At 41.2% G+C, this 22,793-nt stretch overlaps 2 protein-coding genes across 6 annotated transcripts in view; both read right to left on the bottom strand.

Annotated features, from left to right (window-relative positions):
• Window positions 1–3,501, bottom strand: part of sh3glb2b (SH3-domain GRB2-like endophilin B2b) — a 74,916-nt gene extending 71,415 nt beyond the window's left edge. For 2 of the 5 annotated variants that reach the window (XM_085278837.1, XM_085278834.1), the window contains exon 1: window positions 3,059–3,497. In XM_085278837.1, coding sequence (XP_085134963.1) covers window positions 3,059–3,121 — 63 coding nt within the window. In that variant the 5' untranslated portion in view covers window positions 3,122–3,497. Of the gene's footprint in view, window positions 1–3,058 lie in introns of all 5 variants that reach the window. The other 3 variants (XM_085278833.1, XM_085278836.1, XM_085278835.1) reach the window with 3 other exon arrangements.
• Window positions 3,502–4,916: 1,415 nt separating this feature from the next.
• On the bottom strand, window positions 4,917–21,318 carry zer1 (zyg-11 related, cell cycle regulator). The gene is made up of 16 exons (XM_085278832.1): window positions 21,126–21,318; window positions 19,119–19,335; window positions 18,882–19,032; window positions 16,430–16,884; window positions 15,229–15,402; window positions 15,021–15,135; window positions 14,750–14,896; window positions 14,481–14,654; window positions 13,898–14,113; window positions 13,277–13,318; window positions 12,525–12,644; window positions 11,807–11,922; window positions 11,506–11,694; window positions 11,312–11,409; window positions 10,614–10,716; window positions 4,917–10,096 (listed from the first exon to the last, which is right to left on the bottom strand). The coding sequence occupies exons 2-16, from the start codon at window positions 19,283–19,285 to the stop codon at window positions 10,009–10,011; spliced, it is 2,355 nt and encodes a 784-aa protein (XP_085134958.1). The 5' UTR covers window positions 19,286–19,335; window positions 21,126–21,318; the 3' UTR covers window positions 4,917–10,008.
• Window positions 21,319–22,793: the final 1,475 nt, after the last annotated feature.

Genomic DNA, 22,793 nt, shown 5'->3' with positions numbered 1-22,793 from the left:
TACAAACCAATGTGAAAATATCTTAATTTTTAAAGTTGTCCTCATGCTCTTCATCCACCGTTTACTCGATCTTTATGATCGCAATTCTATAATAATCAGAACAAACCCATCATATTTTAAGACCCAGACAAATTATCTTAAACCTCAGTTTCTAACTTACACATAAGTTTTTATTCTCACTAACTGGAACTTTGAAGCATGTCTTATGCAATCAAAGATGAGAAGGCCCAGTTCTGCTCTCTAATAACTGAGGCCAAAGATCACCATCTGTGGTATCAGGCCGGGCTGTCAGATGATTTCTTTCATTCAAATCTGACTGACATACAGCGACGGCGGCCAGCTGGACTTCAGAGGCAGGCTGAGGAATTCACCGTCACTGTCACCAAGCAGCAGGGAGAAGCTCTGACTGACAGCAGCTTCATGGGCCAGATCGGTTCTTTAAAAGGCAAAAGTACTGGCAGGTATTCAGGAGCTCTACGATGGACAGTCTCTTATTCAGGGCTGGATTACTGGACTCCACTTAGGGCCTTAGGGACTGTAAAAGCCGTAGGTCCACCAAGTTTTAATTAATTTGTGGGTATTTAATTAACCGTTCCCATCCTTTACAGCAGAGCAATTTAAGGACTATGCAAAATACATTAACTCAGCACTTTGCAATTTCTAGTTTTATATCTCTTGGAGTTATATCTTTTATGCACCATGGGTGGCTTGGGATGAAACAGAATTTCTGTATACTGTGTATACTGCTGTATTGACAATAAAGCTTTTGAATCTTGAATCTTGAAGAGTCAAACTGGGATAAATTTGAGTGTTTATCCAAATACAAAATTTAATCTAACGGTCTTTAAATTTGCTTATTAAGTTTTTTGCTTGGTCACTGGCACCACTAAAACACAACATCCAGTACTGTAGTTGCATTGTGTCAAAATCTGCACCCAGACGCAGCACCCAGAAATGGCCCTAACCAATCTGGCGCCCTAGGCAAGATTTTAGGTGGCGCCCCCCTACATCAGCAGTGTAGTGTAATGTTGTAACAAATAATATTTCTATTAAATAAGCTTTACTTTGCATTTTAATTAACGTGGGATTATTTTTTGTATTTAGAAATAATAGTACCAACTTTTTTTTTTTTTTTCAACATTTGTGGCACTGGCGTGGCGCCCCCTGATGGACGGCGCCCTTAGCATTTGCCTATACGGCCTATGCCACGGGCCGGCCCTGGCAGCACCAACCACAAAGAGACACAGAACAACGACTGAGTCTCTTTCTCTCCCTCTCTCTCTTAGTGTCTCACTAATGGTTGGTCAGACTTTTCAAGTCAGTGTGCAGGAACCCTTTCACTCCCAGTCCGTGAGTCATATATGACACGTGTAGACATGTAAAATACAGAAACAGTTAATGGTTTTCTGGTGTTGTGCAGAGCTGTTTTTTGTTTGTTTTTTATCCCGCTTCCTGCCTTCATTGGTTTCCTGTGTTTTCCCACAATGCACTTGGACAACCTCCAGGAAAGCAGTCTGACCTTGTTGCATTCATGGGTTCATTTTTTCCAATAGGAGCAGCAGTGTGCAGAATAAACCAGTTAATATGCTTCACTGGACTTTTCTCCTTTTATTGATTAATATTATTCTTAAATGATTTAAAATACATTATTTTAATCTCTGAATTATACTGTGAACATTCATGTTTGGTGAAGTCAGAAGAGCCTCTGTCTGGATAGGATGAAGTGTCACTCTTCAAATAAAGAAATCTTTAACAGCATAATAACTTAGCAATAAATTCAATGATTTCTGACTAGAAACCCCCCCCCCCAGAAAAAATGCATTCATGCATTGTTCATGCATTGGTCAGACCACAAGTTTTTAAGCTCATGGACAACATCCAGCTCTAACTGCAGAGTTGGTGTGACGTGGATCCATGTTCAGGATTTTAACAGAAACAGTGAAAATAAGCAGCTGTTGTGCTCGACTTGCTCAGAAACAATGAGGCAACTTGTTGAATTTTTGTTGCGTCATTGAGGCTTTTATGCAGATTAAATTCTATCCACAATGTTCAACAATATTATACAGAAGACCCTGTTTTTATGTGGCCCTTGATGTGATCCCAAACCGACTTCAGCCTTTAATGAAAGTCAGTTTGACCTCCTGCACTGTAGACTATTGTCTTTACAGGTGACAGACAACTGCAACTCACCCACTAATGCCCAAAGGGGATCCCAAGAACCCAGCTCTTAGTCTACGCAGCACTAAATGAACTTGGGTATAGATGCATGTGAATTTACTTGAACAAATGGGAACTAAACAAAGTGAAGTAGCTTTCAGTTTTCATGCTCTCCAGCTGTGGAACAAACATCCTGAAAATATGGTGAGTTAGTTTGAAACAGGGCTTAAAAACTTGACTCTTTGAAGTGCCCTCATTTTTTTTTTTTTACTTTAATCTTATATTTGCTTCTTACTGTAACAATTCAATGTATCCTGATTATAACGTTTTAAATACAGTTTTGATGTCTTCTCTTTCTTTGTTGAGTGAGATGGGAGACCTTTTTAAGCTTTTAATAAAAAGTGTATCATATGGCTGCCGAATTTCTTACTGAAGCCTAAAGATCCAGTATTGTTCTGCTCATTACCTGACTCGTAGCACAGACTTTATCAATGAATTTCCAATTTTTCGAATGAGGTTTGGTGTACAAGTTCTCGAGAGTGAAGGATTTAATGCTGTTTACTGCTGGTGAGCCAGATAAATGAATGAATCTCTATGTTGGGGAGTTGGAGGGGAGCAGGACAGAGTCTGCTGGAGTCACATGGGTGATGCACCCGATCACAGCCATCAATAATGGATCGAGGCTAGACAAACCTTTATCGGCTTACACGCAGCGGGCTGCTCGGTCTGCATGGAAAACACGCCACACAAATACACTCCGTTATACCCACAGACCTCACGAAGAAAACGCAAGGCTTCAGCTGCTTTCATCGAGCTCCAGGCCCAACGGGATGCAGTGAGAGCCTAGCAGTAAATCGGTCCACACATCACCGCCTGCAGCTGGAGGGAGGTCCGGTCTTACCTGCACTGCCCGGGTGAAGAAGACCCCCGCATCAGAAGCCAGTTTTTTCACGTTGAAGTCCATGATGGAGGCGAGCGGAGGCGAGCATACAGGCGGGGCTGTGCTGAGTGTCCCCGCAGAGGGAATCCTCCGGATCAGCTGAGCAGCAGGAACAGGAGGAAGAGGAGGAGGATGAGGAGGACTGATGTCAGGGACTGTAATCCGCTTCGTGCACGATCGGAAATCTGCTCACCGCCCTGCGCTTAAAGAGACACCGCACCGGGCTGCAAGTCACGACTCCTCCGGTTCCCCTGCAGCGGTACTGAATCTCCACATGACCTCCCCTGACACCTTTACCGGCAGCTGAGTACAAAAGCACTGCGGAAATATCACAAATCTGCATTAAAAAACGCATTCAAAGCGGACCTGTCTGCTTTTCATGTCTTCTCCAGTCACATCCATCATTCAGGGGCGTTTCTACGGTTTTTTGATGGGGTGGCTGCAGACAAAACACCAAAACCTGCAGTCCCTCTAGTGTCCACTAGTGGCTCTTAACAGTGAGCTGGTCCCCATGTTAAAGTATCCAAATAAATATGTTTACGGATATATCATTTAGTTCAGACCTTGCCACAGTGTGGGGCCCGCCCCCTAGGGGGGGGGGGGGGGCAGAGCCATGGCAGGGGGGGCACGGTATGAAAGGGAGGGGGGGGGGGGGACAAAACGCTTGGACACTGCTAGCACGGGGCGCCTGCAAAAACGCAAAGCAGGAGATTAAGCATAGCTGATTATGTTTCCAAACCAACTTCATTCCAAGCCAAAGACTAGAAAATATGGTGAAGCATGTCTTCCCTTTGGTCTCCCCTGCAGCATTGGTTTCCCCTTCATTGGGTGCACATGCTGGGCTGTTTAAATCACGGACAAACAGTATCCCACATTCTTGATTTTTAGAATGTCAGAACTACTCCTGACATTTTGGAGATGTTAGCTCTTTATACAGTAAAGTTACAGTGAGAACATTTTTCTTGTAAAACAAAGGGGGGCCTAGCAAAAAGAGTTTGGAAACCACTGATTTAGTTGAAAGCAGGTGAAGACTGAAATGTCTGCCTGTATATTTCAGATTGAGATCAAATACATATAAAATGCAGAGTTTTTTAACTTGCAAAAGGTAAATACTTAAGAAGTGTGCACATATACTCTTAGCACTGGATCCCAGGCCTGGAGAAATGGGGAGGGCTGCATCAGGAATACAGCAAGTTTTAGCCAATGATCATTATTTAAATCTTAAGGTACAGACAGACGAACTTTACATTACTGTATTTGAAGGTGGTACAATCACAGCAGTTTTTGACTGTGTAAAATATTTTTGTTTGTTTGAATTTCAGTCCTCTGATAAAGATGATTTAATGCTGATTTATTTATTTTTTAATAAAAAATTAATTTGTTATAATAGATTTGTAAGGAGTTGCTAATGTCACATATAAGGCAAGCTTCTTTTTCTTGGGCAGACAAAATGCCCCTATTACTGAATTGCAGTTTGTTATCTACATGAGGAAAGGCCCTCGAATTTGGACTGTTCTAAATCAGTGGTCCCCAACCACCAGTCCGTGAGGCGTTTGGTACCGGGTATGAAATTCATGGTTTTAAGGGGTTTTATCGTTAACTCTGTTTCCCTGGCTCTTTTCCCGTGTGTTATGAAGAAATCCTTTTTTTATTTATTTTTTTATTTTGTTGTATTTATCCGTGACACCTTAAAGACCAGTCCGTGAAAATATTGTCAGACATAAAAGGGTCTGTGGCGCAAAAAAGGTTGAGGACCGCTGGTCTAAATGTTTGAGGATTTAAAACAAACAAACAAACAAGCAAAGAAAAAAAAAACACATTTTTTAAACCACTCCATCTTTATTGCTTTGTCATATTTTTACACCGATGTCCTGGAACTACTGTGATCAGGAAAACGTGGAACTCCAAACTGTCTGGATCCAAAGTTCTTCACTTCAGTTTGGACTAAACTTATCAGCAGTTACAAAACAAATTGAGAACAGAGTGTGGACAAACAGGAAACCTAGTGGATGAAATCTGAAAGGCTTTGCCACACAGCAGTTCTCTCTCTCTCTGTTTTTTTTTATTATTATTATCAGTACATACATCTTCATAAATAAAGAACAGTTAAACCCAAAGAATAATGTTGTGTCCAGAAAGCATAAATGGAGACATTCAATGAACAGAACAGGCGACTGAGAAAGAAGATCTGTGCGACTCTAAAGAGCTTTGATCATGCATCAAGTCCTCCTCATATTCAACTTCCACACACACTGAATCATCATGGTCATAATGGTGACCGTGAGAAAGCAACAGAGACCTGCACCAATCTGATCCCTGAAATCACACAAAGAAAAACTGTACACGAGAACCAGGAAGCGCGTTTGGTTGGAAAACCGACGCGGCTGATATGAAGTAGCTTAAATCCATCAGTCAGGCACCGCTCATGAGCATGAGGACTGTAACGTTAAACCACAGGAAACAGGACAGCTGGTGATGTGTTCCTTCACTGGCGTCATCTGGGAGGGAAGCCCAGCGTCAGAAGCCTGGTGAATCAAACTGCACTCCAACTAAATCCTGTTAACAGCATCAGCGGCGCTTTCACCCCATGAAGTGAAGACAGTACTTAATCCCTGTTCCTCCAGCCCCGCGCAGGCAATTTATTAAAGTGGCATCAAATCAATTCTGAGAATTAACGAATCACTGACGTAAAACTGCATTCAAAGAATAAATAAGTGTTTGGGGGCATTACATAAGGTTTAAAAAGAGGAGCCGAGGAAGGGTGATTATCCTCAGAGGAAAAGTCTGAAGCTAAAGTCGCAACGTTGTGGGAACAAACTGTAATATTCTTAAAACGAGAGGCATAATCTGTAAGGACTACTCTTATATTCTGAGGTATTATGAAATTATAGATTTTAATGTTAAGGAAAACAAACATTTCTGAGATGGTTGAAAAAAAAAATGTGAGAAAAACTGCAATTTTATTGAAATCAAACTTGTAAAAATATCAAAAATGCTGTGAGATTAAAGCTGTTAATTCACTGGATATGACTGATCTCTGAGACAAAAAGTCAAAAAAAGAAAAAGAAATGAAAATCTAATATTGTTTCCTAGGTTTGCTGTTTATTTGCAAACCAAAAAAACTACATTGATATTCTGTGAAAATATAAAAATCACAGGAAGGACAAAACTTTAATATAAATTAGTAAAAAAAATTCTTTTGATACAATAAAATCAAATTTAAATTAAAAGAAAATAAACTAATATGTATTTAGGTCATAAAGTTTGAATTTCTAAATTTGAGATGGAAAAACTAATATTCTTTGATGGTTAAAAACAAAGTCTCTCAGTACACTTCTAAGAAAGCACTGAAGTATTTGTTGAGGTTATAAAACTCAAATGTCCAATAAAAACCTCAGAAATGTCTTAAATTTGCAAGAAACATTATGAAACAGAGATTACGGTTGTAAAAACCTTTGAAATTTGCCTTTCAAAGTTTTACATTTTTGGAAATGAACAAATAAACTATGGACTATATTATATATAGCTTCAGGTTATTAAAGTCACAATGACCAATGTTAAACTGAGGTAGGAACCAATTTTGCTTTAAAAACTTGATTTAAAGACTAAAGGAGAGAAAATAATTAAAAAAAAACCTGTAATATCCTCTGACATTAAACTGGTTAGTTTATGATAGAAAATTATAGATTTAGAACCTATTTATTTATTTATTTTTGATTAAAGAGCCACAGTCCTCCATCCTGTACTGTTTGTAGTTCTGGCAGTTTAACAGATATTTTTGAAGGTTCAAAGTTTTTCCTCAGAACCCCCCCCCCAAAAAAACAACAACAAAAAACACACACATCAGAGGCGAGTGCGAGGAGGAGCAGAACTGATGTGACAGAAGATACCGAAGGATTTATTCACAACTTCGTGCTAGAGGAGCAGCACCAATCGAGCAGGAAAAAAGGAAACGAATGCCAACTGTCCTGTTCACACTAAAATCAAACAGCCAGATGTAACCAGGTGGTTTGTGACGTTGCCAAAGCTGTTGGTCTTACTTGGTTGGTTCTGCTAATGGTGATTAATGTAATTTTAAAAAAACAAACAAACAAAAAACTACAACAACCTGAAACTGCAGTTTAGAAATAAATAATTACATTAAATCTGTAAACACTAAAATTCTTTAGAATTATCTGCATTTGGAAGTTTCCACCTACTAAGCTAAAAGCAACTTTTCGGAATTGAGATTGACATATTTTTTTAAAATTTTTTTAATAAAGTAAAGTTTTAGTTACTTAATAAATTAAGAATACCGTTTAAAAGAGGAAATTCCTGTAGTCATCTTTAAAGCTACAAGACGAAAAATGCCAGTGAAGGAACTTTTTAAACTCAAAGACATCTTCAAGGTGCCCTGTGGAGGTTTTTCCTTTCTTTTTTCCACCACTAGGGGTGCTGTTGAGCTAAGAAAGAACACTTTTCCTGGATTTCTGATTCAGGTGTTCAAGATATTCAGCTTTTGAATGTTTATTGTGAAACAAACAAATTGACCATGGGACCTCCACAGGGCATCTTCAGGGACACTACAGCAAACAGAGAGGAGAAATTAAGAGTCTGGTTGTTGTTAATGTGTTTAAATGTGTTAAAGTGTTAAGTTTAACCGTAACCTGGTCAGCAGGGGTGGGGATTAAACATGAAACTTAACCTCCCTTCCTTCTGGATGACTAAACCTTAATTTGAAACAAGTCAGATGTGATTTTCTTTTTGTCTTTTTTTAAAGATCCCATCACCAGTTTTGAACATACAAGTGAACACGCAGTTTTATTTTCCTCCCCTTAGCTTTTCAAAATAAAACTGTTTGATTTAAGTGAAGGAGTTATTTTAGCAGCAAGCTGAACGACCAATAAACATGATGGGCCGTCAGGTGTCCTCAAAGGATAACCGTTTATCTTCCAACCTCCTCTCTTTTAGTATCATCTGGACCACTGGAAGCACCAGGGAGTTCAGAGGGTTCTGGGCTTTTAACACCACAGAGAGAGCAGTACGAAGCATCAAAGCTCTAGTAAAGGCCAAGTATGTGGACACGTGAGTAGACCTGTAGAGGAACTCCAAAGGCTTTCCATTAGCCTGCGTTTCCAGGTGTTTAGGTGTCCAGCTGTACTGGATTATTGTTGTTTCATTTAATTTAGTGTTGGGCTTCCAGAAGACTCAACTCTGTTAATAATGAAATGAAAATTGCTGAATATTTTACTGAGTTGAGTAGAGCTGTACTGACACTGATGGAGATTCTCATCATGTAGAACCGCTGAATGTGACACCACTGAGGTCTGGCATTTGACAGTCCATGTTTAGTGCTGTAAAACAAAGCATGAGAATCGAGGTCTGCATGTCTGGGTCTTTTTTCCATTAGACTTCTATAATCTGACTTCACAGGAGTCACCCCCTGCTGGACATTAGAAGTAACACATGTCTGCCCAAAAGGCTATGTGAATCTTTTGATATACAGTATATGTCCAAGTCAATTCACCCAGAGCCTGTGCAGGGATCAATTCTTACTGTCTGTCATCAGTAGCTCTTTGTTTGTATAGAGGCTTTATCACTTTGTATCCAGAAGCCTTAATGTCCACATACATTTGTCCATGAAGTGTATTTGCTTTGATTAATTTCACCTCCCTCTTAGTTTAAAGCTCACCGCTGCTTCCAGTAAGAGTTACCAGACTGGTTAAAGGTACTTTTTTGTTGTAAGTCTTTGTTTAAAAAGAGTTTAAAACCTAAACAAAAATCACAAACACCAACAGAATGAGAAGAAATTACTACGTTGTTACGTATGGACCTGCAGAGATATCAACTCAAGTTTGACTTCTATACAACCAGAAGCCTTTTCCCCCCCAACCCAAGAAGCTGCCCCCTGCTGGTCACTAGAAAGAATGTAGGCTTTATAATGTTAGAAAAAAAGGATGCTACACTGGCCGACTGCACTTTTTGGTTCAAAGTATTGCACAACAGTACAGCCTGTCCCCATTAAAACCTCAGCTGATATCTCTGTAGCTCAGCACACAGACGCGTTGGACATAATGTCAGAACTGCTGTTTCTTTACAGTCTGTTGTTACCTTGAGTTAACTTTAAACTCATTTTAAAAGCTGGAATCTGCAGTTTGAGTACCTTTAAGACGGGAGGCTGAATTACATGTGAATGGTCCTTTAAAGAGTTTACAGGACTGCTATGAATGATTCTGTGTATAGTTTCTTAGCACTGACTGCAATCAGCCAGACCTAAAGAGATTTAAATACAGCGTAAAGTCATGAGTGTTTACAGTTGTATTATAAAACATACACACAGTAAAAGGATGAGACCCACACATAATATTTACATATATAAACAAAGAAGTCCATCACAGAGCCGCGAGGTCTGCAGCCCGCACACTTAATGGCTAATATTCACTGTACATGTGTCCCACGGCTCCGCGGCCTTCGCTAGCACAAGCGAGTGTGAGCTGAGGCCTCCGACTCGCCACGCGGCCTTTTTTTTTTTTTTGTTCGGTTACCGACAGCGAGCTGGGGGCGGCTGGCGCTGCCGTCCGCTGAGAACCGAGCATCACTACGGCTGTTTTGTTCTGGTTTAAACCTTTGACACGCAAACACACTCACACTCACACTGAGAAATAACAGTCACCCAACCCCACAAACCTGCCCCCAACAGAAGAGATGTGCAGCAGATGTAAACACCCTCACGACAAAATACCATGCACCACGTCTTAAGTTCTATGTGTCAAATATCAAACTGCTGTGAGGAGGGTCAGAGACACTGTTCTAACTCTACAAAAGAAGAATTATAAGAATAATGCACACAATTGACCCTTGTGGTGATGATGGTGGGAGGGGCCTCAGGTTGGTTTTCTGGATATTTACTGGGAATTTCGGCTCCCTTGGCGTCACCCTCTCTGTCCAAAGTTTGCATCCTGTCCGGGATTTGTTTCCATCGGGTCTTCTTTGAAGTTTTCACAGTGCTCCATTACTTTTCTGCAAGAAGACAACAGTCACAGGTTGGAATTTTGACCAAGACGTTCTTAATTCGTAAAAATATTATATATATCTATTTTATTTCCATGGAAATCATCTGTGAAGCCACATCAGCGTTAGTTTCTTTGCTGTGCTGGGAGCTGGTCGTGACTGGTGGGCTTTATTTCTCAGCTAGCGTTAGTTTGACTCAGGAAAGATCCCATTTTTAAAAAATTGAATTACCATCTATTAAGGTAATGGCATTAAAGCACCTAACAGTAGAAAAATGTCACCTGATACATGTTTTAAAAAAAGGGCTTGTGATATCTGACCTGCTGTGTTTGTAAGAAAAAAAATACAGAAATATGTGATTCAGCCTCAAACACTCGGTGATCAGCCCCAACAACTCTTATCATCCTCTCTGCTGAATGCAACAGAGGGCTTCTAAAAGCAGGAAAATGAGGCTTTCTGACTGCTGCCCAGCCTCTGACTCAGTTACCACATCATCCTACAGTTTGTTCAGAGCCGTCAGTCTCACCGGGCCATGTCCTTTGTGTCCGGATGTGAACTCTCCAGCTCCAGAACTTTCTCCAGAAGAGTCATTCCTCCTTCTTTTATCAGCAGAGGACAATACTTGCTTGCTGCAGAGTAGGAAAAATGCAAATGGAACAAGTGTGAGATTCCCAGAGAGTGGACTGGATAGAACATTGGGCCCAAAAGAAGCAGGTAAAGAAAATAAAAAAAATTAAATAAAAAAAAAACAAAAAAAACAAAGCAGTTTGGAGACAAGTAAACAAGTAAAGATAATAGCCATGTCCAAATTCATGGGCTGCATCCTCCTGAGGACCCGGCCTTTGCGGTCTACGTGGGCCGGGTCCTCAGGAGGTCGGGTAGGCCGGAAGTGCGCGGCTGTGAAATTGGACGGTCTAGCCTTCTGATTTGCGTCATTGCTGTGTCGGAGGAGTTTAATAAACTCGGCCGTCTACTCCTTTCTACCCAAAATATAACAGGACACTGATGCAAATTCTCGATCATCTCACACTTCTGTTTGATGTTTATTCAGCTGTGTGAAAACTATAACTTTAATCTCAGCCAAACCGATTTACTTAGGAGGATGCAGCCCATGAATTTGGACACCCCCAATGTTTCACATATGTCAGGTGACATATAAACCCTTCAGGACAGCTTTAGGGGTAAACGACACACGCTGCGCTCTCAAAGCCTCTTGATACTCACGGTAAACTGACACCAGGTTGTAAAGAGCCCATGTGGCCCAGTGCTGACTGACAGGAGAGATGCTCTGAGGCAGCAGTCGGAGGATCGGCTCGAATGACCTGAGAGAGGACCGTCGCTTTGTTAATACATTCAGACAGGACAAGCCACCAGCAGCTGTGGAAGTTCACTGTAGAGGGGAAACGGTAATCGATCACCTGTAGTTGATGTTGCGCCGCGAGCTGACGTCCCAGCTCTGGATGGCTTCCCACATCTTCTCCATCACCATGTCTCTCCGCGGCTCCTCCATCTTCCAAACCTCAGGCCCGTCAAACATGATGTGCGACAGCACTCCACAGGCGTTGTACGACACCTCAATCCCATCGGCCTTACTGTCCAGCAGGTTACTGCAAAGAAAACAGACGGAGAAGAGGACATGAAGAGGCTGAGTGGAGAGACTGTGCGGACCAATAGTAACCACCAACAGAGTCTCAGTCCAGGTGTTTCTGCCTCTGGTACCTGAACACTGTGATGAACTGTGGGGTGAGCAGCTGTGGCCTCAGAGCTTTGACCTCAGCCACGTTTCCCAGAAGACCCAACATATTGCGATGAAGCTCCTGCTTGTCTGGAAACTCCTGCAGACAGAAATCATACAACATGAGATGAAAACATTTAGAAATGATGGCACAGCGAAATTCTCCATGACGATTGCAGAACTGTATAGTTAAGTGATAATTGTATCCCCTCAAATCCACTCAGTGTTTACAGGTGAAGACAAATTTCAGACCAAACTTACAGCAGAAAAAAAAAAACCCCATAAAAAGCAAAAATGTAACGACTCTTTGAAAGGAACATAACAGCAAAATAAAGGTACACACTAAGTTTAAGGATAATGGTGAACTTTTTTTTTAAACTGTTTCCTCTGACACAAAATTAATTTTGACAGAAATATTTATTTTAGTATTTTTCAATTATTACACTTATCATCACCTTAACAGTGTGTGGACACGAGCTGTACACGAGTAGTAAAAGGACGGCTGCACTTTATTTTATACTCCTAACAGCTCCTTTCATGGTTTTGGCTTTAATAACAAAAGCGATCGTTGTTCTCGAGTCATTTCTTGTGAATCGAGCAACTTCCTATATCAGTTCAGTTTCTATATCAGTTCTGAAGAATAACGAGCAGCCTGGCTCATCTTCATCACCATAGACACAGATGGGTGCAGCCTGGACTCACCTGCAGACACTCCAGGAACAGGCTCATGCCCCGACAGTTCAGGAACATCTGACAGTTGTCGGGCGTCTCGTCTGTGATGTTCCACAGGGCGCTCCAGGAAAACTCCATCACCTGGTCACACTGAGACACACACGCAAACACAAAACATCTGCTTTAAACAACAAAACAAAATAAAGTATAACTGAATAAAGGTTAGTTTTCATTTAAACGATGATGATGAGGATCTGTTTCCTGCTTCCAGCAGGTGGAAGTGTTATGTTTTCAGTGCTGCTTGTTTGCCTGCTTCTCACCAAGAATAAATAAAAAAAACAAAAACTGGGCTTCAGGAGATTTGGTGGAGCACAGACAAAGGAAGAGACGCTTTAACACTGTAACACCTTCTCAGTCATTATAAATGTCTGGGAATTTTCAAAATTAAACACCTCCACATTTGTTTCACTAAGAGGGAGAGTATACTACATTCAAGACATAAAATGCTACAAACACTCTGGCATATCAATTTAGTCACATGATTACTGAGCTGAGTTTAGTAATCATGGTTTTAATAGTAAAGCAGGGCTCATTTTGATGTATACAGTAGTATTAAAAATAAGCATGAATATTTCTCTAAAATGAGCCAGTGTCACTAGCCTGTAGGCCGTGAAAAGATGATTAAACGGGGCGCTATTAGTGAGAGAGAGTGCATCGGCCTTTGTGAGCACTCTTTCAGTTTCTAAAAGCCACATATAAATCTGTAAAGCACTTAAACTCACCATTCTGTCCTGTAACTTCTTCTGAATTAAATTCAGCATTGTCTGAGAATGAGAAAAGAGTCAGGAATGAATTTATCACCTGTATAATCAGCAGCTGATTTCAGTCAAAATGCAACACAAACATGAGAAAATGCAGCTTTGCTACAGAGAAACAATCCTGAATCCACTTTGAAGGTAGGACACCAGCAACAGACTCCTGAAGGCTACTTTTACTATAACGTTTGCTTTAAGTTATCGTAAATCAGACTAAATAATGCTGCTGCAGCCATATATCACACCATAGATGTAGTACAATTTTAGCATGTTAGCCCATAGTGAGTGCGATGGCATGTTGGTATAAAATTCTAATTACAGAGCACGTTCTTTTTCCAAACATGGCTAAAGCGCTGAGATTGGATCTGAAATATCTGCACTGCTGTCATCACATGCTCTCAGTGTGTTCACACAGCTTTCCTCTGGGTGCTCTGGTTTCCTGCCACACCAAAAATAAGCTTGTTAGATAATAGGAACTCCTGCTGCTGACCTTGACTGGCAATAAGTAACAGGCCTGAGATCTGAAGCGGATCACCGACTTCTACACTAAGGAGGAAATTTATCCAAGACTTTCCAAGGTTTCTTTACCCTCACAAATCCCATCTTGCCCACAGCCTCCTTATGGTGGTTGTCCACCTGGCAGACCAAAGCATTGCAGAGGTGCACGGCGATTCTCTGGATGGACTCATCCTGCCGGGCCGGCTCCAGGATCTTCAGCAGCAGCTGGTTGACGCGGCTGTACTGGAACTCGAGCTCCTCTGGGATGCTGAAGTTGCACAGAGTCAGGCAGCAGTTCCTCTGGACCTGGTGAGGAAACAGGAACTCAGAGATTCACAAATCAAATGTAATCGAAGAGCGTGATTCTAAATATATGATGGCCTTTGTTAATAATCAACTGAAGGCTAAGATGCATAGTCAAGGTTTCCTATCAAATAGTGGACCTGAACAATTTCTGAGCCCTTTCTGATCTCCCAATCCTGCCCCCAGTTCTGAAGACGCCGTTTTATACATACTTCAGTCCTACAATAAAAACGCAACTGAAGGTTTTAGAGCTTCACATAACACAAAATCTGCCCTTCTGCTTTAATTCTGTTAGTGTGGCCACTGACCATAACACTCTGCTCAGCTTATTTATGCAGCAGCTGGTTCATGGGGATGATATCAGACTTACAGTGACCTCCTGGTAGTGCTCCATCCCATTCAGCACCACCTGAATGACCTCCCGCCGTAACCGCACACTCTGATCGCTGCGGTACTCGGTGTTGGTCAGGTAGAAAAGAGCAGCGCTGCCCGTCACCTGGATGCTCTTATCGTATTTATGGCACTTCAGTGCTGCGATGACGAGCTGCAAACAAGGAAACAAAGGTTTCAGGGGAGGAATGAGAAGCAGTCAGGAGAGATGATCACAGGAAGTAATTGAAGGAGAACTTTAAGTCCTACCTGCAGAGCGCGGAGCAGCTGGCTGCAATGTTGTATCCTGGCGATGTCAAACAGCTGATTGATGGCTCTGTGGGCGAGCTCAGGGCGAAACTCTGTGTAAGCCTCGATAGCGTTCAGGACCTGGTCTTCATTCTTTGATCCAGTCACCTGAAAAAGTCCAGAAACACAAAGATTTAACCAACAAAACAAACCTTGAATAAAGCGCTATAGATTGTATTAATCTGCAGTTCAGCCTGGTGTGATCAGCTGAAAGAAACCCAGGTTCAGGTACCTTATAGGCAGGGATGTGCGTCACATTACAGAGGGTGGTGTCGTACAAGCCCAGAAACTGCAGGGCCCTCTTCAGCTCCTGGAAAGGGTAGATGCTGCTCTTGCACGGTTCAGTGCTAATGGAGAGAAAAACACAGCTTGTTAAGAACCTCATTTATCATCTGAGGGTCAATAAAGGGAGATTCCAGCCTCAGCTCATCGTTACCCACCTCGGACGCCCCATCGCTTCTTCAAAGTGTGGAACTGTGCAGTTGTCTAGCATGATGTGACCCGAGATGTCCAGGGACATCAGGTGTACCAGACGCTGGACGATGGCCGTCAGGATTTTCTTGGTCATCTTAAACTTTGAGATCCGCCTGCTCTCCTGGGAGATGTCGAGGTGCCTGAAGAAGGAGGGAGTGTTATCAGTGACTATTTTTCAAGTGATCAGTGGGCATACAAGGGGAGCTACACATGTACTAAAATGACAACATGCAAACTGCTCTCAGTTTATCACAGTTTTTTTTCCTTCTCTTGGCTCAGGATGATGTCACCATTTAGCCAAAATGACAGGGAGTCTGTTTTGACAAATAAAGATGACGCTTTAAAATCTAAGAACACTGCATCAGGTGTGAAGCACAGCAGTGGTAACATGATGCTGCACGGCTGTTTTGCTGCCAGTGGTACTGCTACAATGAAAACCGACTACCTCCAAATTCATCAACTTTAACTCAGCATCTAGATGGCTTAAACTTAGACATAGTTTGATGTTCCAACAGGACAGTGATCCCAAACACATCAAAACTGGTCTTAGAATAAATAAAGCAGGCAAACATTAAGCTTCTGGAATTCCCTTCCTGCTTAAATGCCAGAGTTCGTGCCAGGACACCAAACAATTTAAATGTGATCAAATATCCAGCCAGAATTATCAGGGAAGCTTGTTGATGGCTACCAAAGCATCTGGTTGCTAAGGACTCCTCAGCAATTTGCTAAGGGACATTTAAATATTAGTGGAGATATATCTTTTAACCCTGTGTGGATTAGAGAAAATCCAAAATAAAATCAAACTTGTGCACTCAGTTCTTGTTTGTTTGTTTGGCTTTTTTTACAGCCCTTACAGATGTATGCGGTACAGTCATTTCACAGAACAGTTTAAAGATATCATTAAAAGCCCAAGATTCCCCATCATTCATGCCCATGATTAGTTTATGGAAACTTCAGTGTCTGATAAAAGGTCTCCTTTTACCTACAAGAGATGACCACAGCAGATAGATCTGAATTTTTGATTTGGCACTGATTTTCACACTGGTTGCCCTCTTTGACCCTTCTGTGGATTTAGGTCTCCTCCCAGTCTTGAACCAGACATTAATACTTTTTATTTGATGCGTTAAATGAACGTTAACCTCTCATCCCCCACCCCACAGAGCTTACCTGAGATTAACGAGCTCCAAAACTGTGCTGATCAACTCCTCGGATAGGTCCACGTTGTAGAGAACAAGAGAGGCCAGTCTGTCCCTCCACTGGGTGAGAAAAGATGTCCCCAGTAACTGTACATTGGACAGATCTAGCGAGGTGAGCGACTTCAGGGGTTTGAGCAGTGTCTCGGGGTCCAGCTCTTTCGGCATGCCACCCAGGTTGAGCAGCCTGAGCCGGTTGAATCCCTGGAAGTTAAAGTCTGTTTCTAAAGCATGCCGAGAGGAGGGGCTCTCCTCCTCGTCCTCGTCTGTGTCCTCGTTGCAGGCGAGTGGGGCGCCGCACTTCCTGTAGAAGATGTTGCTGCAGCCGAAAAGACAGAGAGACACCAAAGTGTCGCGGAAGCAGGACAGTGCTTTCAAGCTGCGGGACGACAGGTTGTTGCAGTAGGTGAGGTGGAGCTCGATCAGGTCCTGCACACAAAGGCAGTGATTAGTGGGGCCAAGAGAAGAAACCACTGACATTAACTTCTCACTATCATGAAATTCCTGTCAGACGGGGTTTTTCCAGGCTTGAGACATGAATTCTCTCCTTCCTCCAGTTTTGTGCATTTACTTCAAATAATTAGCATTTTTGATGATAACAAGGTCAGAAAAATACATCAGAGTTCTGTTAAACAAGGCATTCATTCACTTGACTTTACACTCTAATCGTGCTTACTGCCATGCAAAGCCTTGTTCTGAGCTCATGTTTCCTTCACACAGGCTTTATTTGTGCGGGCCACCAGTGAGGACAATGCCAGTCACACTTAATTTACTAGCAAACATTTCCCTCAGTCCTATTTTGAAAATTCAGTTGCTGTCAGCTCTAGCACTTCGTGTCTCCACTGGCTGGCTCTCTGGGAACGTTGCTGCTGTGCCAGTCCTCAATATAAATCCTCAGAGAGGATGTCATCCAGCAGTCAGATAGACTCCAGCTCCTCCATCTTGGACTGCAGCTGCTAGTGCTCGCTCTGCAGCCTCGGTTTGTTTAGATTAGAAGCACATAGACCACTTCTCCACCTGCTGCAGGTTCTCCTTAAAGTGACCCACCACCAACTACAGTCAAGAAGGTAAAGCTGGAGTCTGTCCAACAACAGAATGAGAGACATGGGGAATCCTGATTTTATAGCTGCATGTTCGGCATTTTTTCCCCCAGCTTTTTAGTTTATTAATAACCTGTGGGTGAAACCTCATGGCAGATCTGAAACACAGGGACACTGTGTGATCACACAATAGCAACCTACCAATCACAAGTTAGCCCCACCCTAAATCCTCCCTGCCTTGATGCCCTTTTTCACTCTACTTTTCTGAATTATGGTCCCATTAGAGTCTGAGATCATAAACTCATCGGGAAAGTCTCTACTGAGGTCAAAGGTCAAGTAACAAACAGATTTATACACTGACTTGTTTTTAAAACCAGGGCAGTTCACATCAGAGCATACAACACTACAGTGGGAGCTGAAAATAGTTTTTGCTGTTGTTAGTCTTTTATTTGTAGTGTTATCACTATTTAGGACAAACAGTCCAGAATCCACACACAGTAACACTGTGATCCAGGAGGGGAACGAGCAGCCACGTCTCCATGGGACACATGAAACTCTGCTCACTGTGCTCCCTCAAGCTCGTCTATCTCAGTGCCCAAGGTTGTGCTTAATGTTTTGCTGCTGTAACGCAGGAATTTATGGATAAATACAGTTTATATAACTTCATCTTATCTAAATTATACAGTTATTTTCTGCTTAGAGACATTTTAGGAGAATTCCCTTGTCACTTATAATTTTATTTAAATCTGATTTATTCAGTTTTGTGAGAAACACACTGCAGGTGTAATGCCTGAGACTCCCCATCAACTTTTAGAACTGAAGAAACCTTTTGGATCACAGGCGAGACATCTTCAAGAACCCACCGGAAGCTCAGCTGCCTTAAACTCAAGCATTTTAAACTATCCAGTGTTTAAATGTTAATCAAATCAAAATGTATTTATATAGCACATATTAAAACAACAGTTTTGACCATAGTGCTTCACAGTCAATAAAAACATGAGACAGTTAAAACAAACAATAAGAGGACAACAAACAATAGGTAACAACGCAACAAGCTAAAACAGCCAACTAGACAGAATCAAAAGCCAAAGTAAAAAAATAAGTTTTAAGACGTAATTTAAAAGACTGGATAGACTCCGTCACATGCTCTGTCAGCTACACCATCCACCTTCAATGCAGTTTTTCTTCCATGATTTCTGATACTTTATGGATAGTTTATCTCAAAACAGAGATTTTATTTTTTAGAATAAGTACCAACCAGAAATTAGAAGCAGCACTGGCTGAACAAAAACAAATTTTCTTAATTTTTGGTGGGTTTCGATGGTCATATCTCCTGCCAAAAGCTTAAACTGGTGTGGTTACTCTTACCACCTTGTTGCCTCCCACCTGTTTTTTGATGGCTTCCAGGTCTCTGTCACGGACAAAGTCCTCTCTGAGCTGCACCCGGGTCAGTCTGGTGCTCCGGGGATCTGAGAAGAGCTGGAAGAAGCTCTCCTCTGGTTCAAAGTTACTGTCTGTGTGGACCAGTTCCATGTATCTGTAAAAAAAACAACAACAACAAAAAGCAATTAAAAGTCCATGGCTACTGACATGACAGGCTGAACCCTTTAGACTGTTACTCACGTGTTGACCAGCTTGTCGCAGATCTCACTGGGGAGGAAGATGTCTGAGCGCAGGCACAGCTTGTTCCTGAAGCCCTGGTAGCACATCGTCTTCTTCAGGTTCCTCAGGCAGAAGACAGTCGCCAGAGTCATGAGGCTGTCGGGGTTGTCTCCTGCTTTGGCTGCCATGTTCGCCTCTTCTTCTCTGGCTCAGATCAAGACGGGGCAGTGCAGGGGACCTGTGAGAATAAAACGAGTGAAGCATTTCTAATGAAACAGAAGAAAAAAAATAGTTCCCTTTTCTAAGCCTTTAAACCCAACTAAACAGCACCCAAATTTACTCAGGAACAGCTGTAAGAGACAGATCAGTTTAGCCTCGGATCGCTCGTGCAAATAAATTCACTGGAGATTTCTGGGCTATTTCAACCCATAAATATTCAGGCAATAGAAGAACTACTTCCTTCCAAAGTATGACCATAATGATCCCACCACATACACTTTACTCGGAAAATTAGGTATATTTAGCAAGTAAATTTAGCATTTTTATGTTACGGTCAGGGTTTTTACACTGCTCAGAAAAACAACTGGCCCACAAGTAATTTAGACAATGAATGAGGGGGATCACATGAGCATTTTCCTGTTAATTTTGGCCATTTGATTAAGAAAATTGGTGACTTTCTTTAGGCGGAAGGCCAAAGCGCTTCTATGCGTTAGCAACCTTGGTACTATATTTGATATATCAGGTAACTATACGGTTTTACAGGTAATAACATTGTTTATTCTAGAAGCCCTATGTTATTTTTAGAGCAATTCGAGTGGTGTGCTTGCAACCTTTTAAGCCTTCCTCTTGTGGTGAAATGATTATCATCAGAGCTATGTGCATATGCAAAAACATTTCTTATTTCTTATCAAATAGACAAGCAGACTGCGCCTGCAGACCTCGACCAACGCTGAAAGTTAACTCCACTCAAAACTCGGTCCCTGTCCCATTCATGACACAATAATTATTTAAACAGTTATAATCATATTTTTATAGATGCTGACACTTTTATTTTGAGTTTAATTGGTGAAAATCACAATAAACAGAAGTACTTTGATCGTGAAACTGCTATTATCCCCCCCAAACACACACAAATTTTCTGTACTTTTTACATTAACATCACGATTTTTTTTACCACCATAACCTCACATTGTGACTGCTCTGATCACTGCTATTACAAATGTTAAAATAAGATAATACCTGCCACTTAGCATTAACTGCTGCCTGAAACTGAATATATAACCAAATTATTTTTTGTAAACTCCACTAAAGGTTCAAACACTTAATTCTGCAAGTTGATAAAATACTTTAAATGCAAAACTTTTCTGTGGCATAAGTTGGGAGCTGAAGTGAGCTGTCTGCCTACAAACTCGCTGAGTTTTTGTCCTGTCAGTTAAATGAACATGTTTCTGTTAAAGGGCCTAACTGCTGTCACACAGCGTGTTTACACTTATTTGCATCTTTGCATACATGTTAGCATTTTACTTCTAACTGCTCTGTACCTCCTAACATTTTCTATAAACACAATTTTCGTGTTAATACCAAAAGGTGATCACTGCTCCTGTTGGACTGAAGCCAGAGGTCCAGCTTTCACTGTTTTTTTTTCTGTTGAGTTAGCCAAACACTCACACAGCAATGAATTCTGACTGTTACCAAGTTAGCAAGCTAGCTTAGCTAGCTACCTACACTGCAAAATAATTCCTTTTAACATCATTAACGCTGCGAGAAAACACACAACAGTCATGAGAGAGTCTCAACAGGCTCAAACACCGTGGATGAGCACTTGTTATTCAGAGTTTAGTTATAACTCGGGTCAGCAGTGGATTTCAGCGTCTGCATTAGCTCAAAGCTAACGATGACTTTCCCCCTGTGCTACGACGCTAGCAGACTTAGCCGGAGGAGCTAGCGCAGAGCTGTGCGTGTGTGAAGCCGGGATCCGAGCGCAGGGCAGCGGCATCTGAGTGCCAGGTTCCCCCGCTGGGGTCCTACCTTAGCTCTCGCCAAGGCTTCGCGTTCCGGTAGTAGCGACAAACTGATAATTATCAGCAGCCTTCACTCATCTGATTTTCGATTTCACCCGATGTCAACAAACAGGCTCCGCCTCCTGCTACTTCTACAACTCTTCTTCTTCGTCGTCTTTTTCTTCTCCGAGGTCGGTGGCATCCAGCAGCCAGGTGAACTTCCGCCAGTGGAGTGAGGCTGATTCCAAATCTGCAGAAATACTCCTATAAATATGGATTTCCAACAAAGTAATACATTAAACAATACCAATAACGGTTCATTATTAACCTGTAAAGTTTACGTAAATCGCCACAAGTAAAAAGATGTTTATAGTCACACATACTATTTGACGTGGACACCCATTTAAATTCTGTTAAACCCAAGATCGTTCGCAGATTAGTCCTTTATTTTCTTGCCTCTCAGCAGCCATCTTGGTCATCCCAGCAGTTCTTTTGAGTACTGGATCAAAAATCAAAATTAGACCCACCAAGATATTAAAAACATACAGGAAAAAAGGTAAATGTATCTATATTCCCTTGTATGGAGGACGAAATCTGATGAATTTTTAAAAAACAAAAACAAAACAAAACCTTGTTTTAAATTTTATTTGTCATTTCCACAAAAATGAGAAAAACTGACTTACCTTTGTATGTGGAAGACCCAAACTGCCACATGTTTAAGAAACAAAAATCAGAACTACGAACAAATGCTATTAAATAGGAAAAAAATGAAAAAAGAGAGAAAGTAGAGGTATTACTCAGTTAAATAATTAATTTCCCTTCCTTCCTACAGGAGGATTAAAAGCAAGACTGAGATTGTTGCAAAAGAATAGCGCAAAGGTTTTGGGTAATTAGAGGATGCTGTAGTGCAATTATATAATAAGAAGAACACTACAAAAAAGCTTCTTCTTTAAAAAAAAAAAAAAAAAAAAAAAAAAAAAAAAAAAAGCAGGAACCATGGTAAAAGATTGAGTATTAATGTAAACATGACACGATACTTATTTTTACGTCTATCTTATTTTTTATTATTTCCTGTTTACTTGTTTGGTGAGATTAGTGATGCCAGCCGAGTGACTTTCATCGTCTGTGTTAAATCTGTATGTTTTACATAATAACAAAATGAATAAATATTACTGATTGCATGACAACCTCCTCTAACTGTCCTTTGGAAAGGATAATCGTTTCAGACATTCAGCATGCTTAATAGTTCAGAATCAGACTGTCGTTTTTACAATAGTCTGTTGTTTATTATTTACAAAAAAATACAAAACATTTTCACCATGATTCATGGAGACAGTGTAGGATTATTTTGATTTGTTTCCTGATGTATGTGATGTATGTTTTGTGTCTGTAAAGCAAATTCCTGCAATCAACTACCTACATCTTATCTCTCACTCACTGCGCTGCAAAAACAGAAAGATCAAACAGTCGTATTACAGATGGTGTCACATATTTGTGAATCCATAACTACGTGTATTCAGGCATCTTGGCATGCAGAGACCCTGCAGCTGTTGAGGGGAGGACTGTCAGCGGGAGTGTATTTATGTCAGATCTATGCCAACATTTATCAGTTACAAAGAAAGGTTTGGGCAGTAATTAACTGTCTTTTAATTTATTAATTAAAAGCTCAACTCGGACCTCAAAAGCTTTACTCAGA

The sequence above is a fragment of the Mchenga conophoros genome, linkage group LG7, assembly GCF_057382185.1.
Source record: "Mchenga conophoros isolate Kocher_MC1m ecotype Shallow Benthic linkage group LG7, M_conophoros_male_GT1.1, whole genome shotgun sequence".
In the NCBI taxonomy this organism is placed as follows: domain Eukaryota; kingdom Metazoa; phylum Chordata; class Actinopteri; order Cichliformes; family Cichlidae; genus Mchenga; species Mchenga conophoros.
The sequence above is the reverse complement of the archived record's forward strand: the minus strand, read 5'-3'. Positions and strand labels throughout refer to the sequence as shown.